Source organism: Penaeus vannamei, chromosome 34 (genome assembly GCF_042767895.1).
Source record: "Penaeus vannamei isolate JL-2024 chromosome 34, ASM4276789v1, whole genome shotgun sequence".
Lineage (NCBI taxonomy): Eukaryota > Metazoa > Arthropoda > Malacostraca > Decapoda > Penaeidae > Penaeus > Penaeus vannamei.
The window spans coordinates 17603702-17608701 of record NC_091582.1 but is presented as its reverse complement, the minus strand read 5'-3'; the positions used below and the strand labels follow the sequence as shown (position 1 = coordinate 17608701).

At 36.5% G+C, this 5000-nt stretch overlaps 1 protein-coding gene across 2 annotated transcripts in view; it reads right to left on the bottom strand.

Annotated features, from left to right (window-relative positions):
- Nucleotides 1–5000, bottom strand: part of LOC113813490 (lisH domain-containing protein ARMC9) — a 33056-nt gene that overhangs the window by 14599 nt on the left and 13457 nt on the right. For both annotated transcript variants that reach the window (XM_070113620.1, XM_070113621.1), the window contains exons 9-12: nucleotides 4715–4929; nucleotides 4168–4269; nucleotides 3263–3479; nucleotides 1649–1756 (exon numbers count right to left, since the gene is read on the bottom strand). In XM_070113620.1, the coding sequence (XP_069969721.1) occupies nucleotides 1649–1756; nucleotides 3263–3479; nucleotides 4168–4269; nucleotides 4715–4929 (642 nt within the window). The remainder of the gene's footprint in view (nucleotides 1–1648; nucleotides 1757–3262; nucleotides 3480–4167; nucleotides 4270–4714; nucleotides 4930–5000) is intronic.

Sequence of the window (5000 nt, the reverse complement as noted above, 5' to 3'; positions counted from 1 at the left end):
ATTGGGAGAAAAAATGAAGAAAAAAGGGGAAAATGTAGAGAATGTAGAAAAAAGGGAGGAAGGTTGAGGGAAATGTTAAGGAAAATGGAGGAATGTTGAGGGAAATGGGAGAAAAAATGAAGAAAAAAGGGGGAAAATGATAAGAAATAGAAAAAATATTTGAAAATGGAAAAAAATAAAATAAAGAAAAAATGATAAAATTGACATATATTCAATAGAGGAAAATGGAGAAATACGGAACAAATGGTAAAAATGAAAAAAAAAAAGAAAAATGGAGAAAAAATACGTAAAATGGTGAAAAATGAAGATAAAATTTAAAAAATGAGAAACAAATATGTAAAATGGTGAAAAATGACAATTAAAGTCGGTGTTTAAGGATTACATACTTACTGATCCTGTGAATTCTGTCAAATCTAAATCGTTGGTAATTCGTGTATACAGCTAAAAATAGTTTGGCAAATAGCATTAAAAAATAACCCAAAATTATATTGATATTTGTAATGCAAAATTGCAACTTGAAGGAATATAGCGATATCTACATTAGGCACGGTCAATATGTAGTAAAAAGAAAAAAAAAGAAAAGAAAAGAAAAGAAAAGAAAAAGAAAAAAAAAAAAAAAAAAAAAAAAAAAAAAAATATATATATATATATATATATATATATATATATATGTGTGTGTGTGTGTGTGTGTGTGTGTGTGTGTGTATGTGTGTGTGTTTGTGTGTGTGTATGTGTGTGTGTGTGTGTGTGTGAGTGTGTGTGTGTGTGTGTGTGTGTGCATGTATGTATATCGAATTCATAGATGAAAAAAAAAATCTTGCAAAAAGAGAAATTATGTTAATCCACCCCAATCTGTTTTTTTACATCAATATGAAATTCAAAACATACAAATAAATAAATAAAAATCAAACTCTCCAAACAAACTTTCCCCAACAAATCACATCCCCATAAAAAAGAAAAAAAAAGAAATCAAACAATACGTAACAAACAAAAAAAAACAAAAACAAAACAGAAACAAAACAAAACAAAAATAACTGAGCCTCTCCAAACAAACTTTTCCCAACCACAACAAATCACAAATCCCCTTAAAAACAAGAAAAAAAAGAAATCAAACAATACGTAACAAACAAACAAAACAAACAAAACAAAACAAAAATACCTGAGCCTCTCCAAACAAACTTTCCCCAACCACAACAAATCACAAATCCCCTTAAAAACAAGAAAAAAAAAAAGAAATCAAACAATACGTAACAAACAAACAAAACAAACAAAACAAAACAAAAATACCTGAGCCTCTCCAAACAAACTTTCCCCACCCACAACAAATCACAAAACCCCTTAAAAACAAGAAAAAAAAAGAAAACAAACAATGCGTAACAAACAAACAAAACAAACAAAACAAAACGAAAATACCTGAGCCTCTCCAAACAAACTTTCCCCAACCACAACAAATCACAAATCCCCTTAAAAACAAGAAAAAAAAAGAAATCAAACAATACGTAACAAACAAACAAAACAAACAAAACAAAACAAAAATACCTGAGCCTCTCCAAACAAACTTTCCCCAACCACAACAAATCACAAATCCCCTTAAAAAATCAAGCAATACGTAACAAACAAACAAAACAAAAACAAAACAAAAAAATACCTGAGCGAGATGCTGAAGGGATGTGTCCAGCCCAAGATGAAAAGCCTCCTGACGCAGAGACTGGTGTGACAGGAGGCTGTACAGCGCCCCGGTCACATAGGGCACGACCTGGCGAGGGAGATAAGAGAGATAAGGAAACTGAGTTCAGTCTATAGATATATTTATACCTTTCTGTTGTTTATAGATATATTTATACCTTTCTATTCTCTTTCTGTTGTTTATAGGTATATCTATATCTTTCAGTTGTTTATAGATATATTTATGTCTTTCTGTTCTCTTTCTGTTGTTTATAGATATATTTATACCTTTCTATTCTCTTTCTGTTGTTTATAGGTATATCTATATCTTTCAGTTGTTTATAGATATATTTATGTCTTTCTGTTCTCTTTCTGTTGTTTATAGGTATATTTATACCTTTCTGTTCAGTTTATAGACATATTTATAGCTTTCTGTTCAGTTTATAGGTATATTTATATCTTTCTGTTCAGTTTATAGGTATATCTATATCTTTCTGTTCAGTTTATAGGTATATTTATACCTTTCTGTTCAGTTTATAGATATATTTCTATCTTTCTATTCTCTTTCAGTTGTTTATAGGTATATTTACACCTTTCTGTTATCTTTCTGTTGTTTATAGATATATTTATACCTTTCTGTTCTCTTTCTGTTCAATTTATAGCTATATCTATATCTCTGTTCTCTATCAAAGATATCTATGAATCTATCTATTTAACTATCGGTCTATCTTCTCTTTTCGGTTTTATTACCATTCCCGACTTGAAGAGATAAGATAGATCGATAGATAGATAGATAATAGAAAGATATATAAACAGATATGGATAGAGAGAATGACGAGTAGATAGATACATACACTGCATCTGTATATGCAATTGATTGCCCCATCTGTGTGCACGTATGAAGCCGAATTAAAAGAGGAAGATGGAGAAGGAGTAGGAGAAGAACAAGATGAAGGAGAACAAGAACAAGAAGGAAAAGAAGAACAAGAAGAAAAGAAATATATAAAGAAAAAAAGAAGAGAAAGAAGAAGAAGAAGAATGTGAAGATGAGAAAGAAGGAAGAAGAGGAGACGAAGATGATGAAGTAGATGAAGGAGAAGGAGAAGAAGAAAGAGAAGGAGAACAAGAACAAGAAGGAAAAGAAGAACAAGAAGAAACGAAATATATAAAGAAAAAAAGAAGAGAAAGAAGAAGAAGAAGGTGAAGATGAGAAAGATGGAGGAAGAGGAGACGAAGATGATGAAGTAGATGAAGGAGATGGAGAAGAAGAAAGAGAAGGAGAACAAGAACAAGAAGGAAAACAAGAACAAGAAGAGAAGAAAGAGAAAAAGAAAAACAAAGAAGAGAACGAAGGAGGAGTTATCGAAGATGATGAAGTAGATGGAGGAGAGGGAGAAGAAGAAAGATAAGATGAACAAGAACAAGAAAAGAAAAAGAAAAAGAAGAAAAAAACAGTCCCACGCACACACACCCCACCCCCCTCCCCCGAGAAGATGAACAAGAACAAGAAAATAAAAAGAAAAAGAAGAAAAAAACAGTCACACACACACACACACCCCTCCCTCCCAACCCAACCCCCCCCCACACACACACTCACATGCACGGGCACGGAGGCCAGGAGGTGCGTGAGCGTCGGCAGGAGACTCCGGGCGAGGGGGACACAGCGCGACCTCCCGGCGGACCTCAGCGTCAGGTTCATGAGCAGGGCCGTCGCGTACTCCATGGTGTAAGGCGAGAGGTTGGTGGTGTTCCCTAGGGTCGACACGAGCCATTCGACGGCGCCGTTGCGGATCAGGGTCGACTGGACCTCGCCCCTGAAGAAGGGTTAGGGAAGGTTTTTACTGTTGTGCTTTTGTTGTTGCTATTTGTTCGTTATTGTTATTTGTGTGTTGTTGTTGTTGTTGTTGTTATTGTTGTTGTTATTTGTTCGTGTATGTTGTTTGGTCTAGTTTTGAGATACGTTGATGAGTTGTATTATTTTTTCTGTGATGATAAAGAATTTGTTTATGTGAAATTGTTAATGATAATCAATATTGTTGAACGTATATTTGCATCTAGTTTGGTACATGATCTAATCATTAAACAAAAATCGGTCTTGAAACTTTAAAAAACAAATAATAAAACAAGCTCAGATTTAACTCCCAGAACAGAGAAACCCAAACCCGAACAATTTACAAAAATGTGCAAAAATCCTGAAAAACAACCCAAAAAGACAAGAACTAAATAATAATAACAATAATAATAATAATAATAATAATAATAATAATAATAATAATAACAATAATAATAATAATAATAACAATAATAATAATAATAATAACAATAATAATAATAATAATAATAATAATAATAATAATAATAATAATAATAATAAATTAATAAATAAATGCATAAATAAATAAAAATAAAAACAAAAAACTAAATAAAAAAACCAGCTACATTTCCTTACTCTCCCTCTCAACCTTCCAAACCCATCGACACCCTTCGTGGCTCCTGTCATACCTGATGGAGAGCTTCTGCAGGGCGGCGAGGGTCATGTCCGTCGTGGTGGGGTCGGATTCCTCCACCTTCAGCGCCCCCAGGAGCACCTGGCACACCTCCTCGCTGCGGAAGGGTATGAGGAGGAGCTGCTATTAGTATGCTCGATTTTTTCTCGTTTTTTTGGTTTAACTTTATTTGTTCGTCTCTGACTTTTTTTTCATAATGCTTTCCTTTGCCTCTGTCTCTGCCTCTGTTTCTGTCTTTGTAGAGGGAGAGGGAGGGAAGGAGGGAGGTAGGGAGAGAGAGCGAGAAAGAGAGAGAGAGAGAGAGAGAGAGAGAGAGAGAGAGAGAGAGAGAGAGAGAGAGAGAGAGAGAGAGAGAGAGAGACAGAGACAGAGACAGAGACAGAGACAGAGACAGAGACAGAGACAGAGATAGAGACAGAGACAGAGACAGAGACAGACAGACAGACAGACAGACAGACAGACAGAGAGAGAGAAAGAGAGAGAACAAGAAAGAGAGAGAGAGAAGGATTACACGCCCCACCCCCCCTTTTCCCCCCACCTACCTGCAGAGATAGCTCCTGCCGGCGCCGAAGGCAGTGAGGGCGTTGATAAACCTGGCCGTCGTCTGCGCAAGGAGGTTGTGGTGATGGGGGTGGGTGAGGGCGGCCGCCAGACGACTCCACGACCTGCACGGCCCTCGCACGCCCAGCACGTCGCCCCTCGCGTAGGCTGTGACGACCGCCTGCCGTACGCTGCCCGTGCTCACGCGGGTGATGCGCTGCGGGGACGGGACGAGGTGAGAGGAGGGGCCGAAGGGGCGACGTGCACGCAGGGTCACCAGGGTCACAG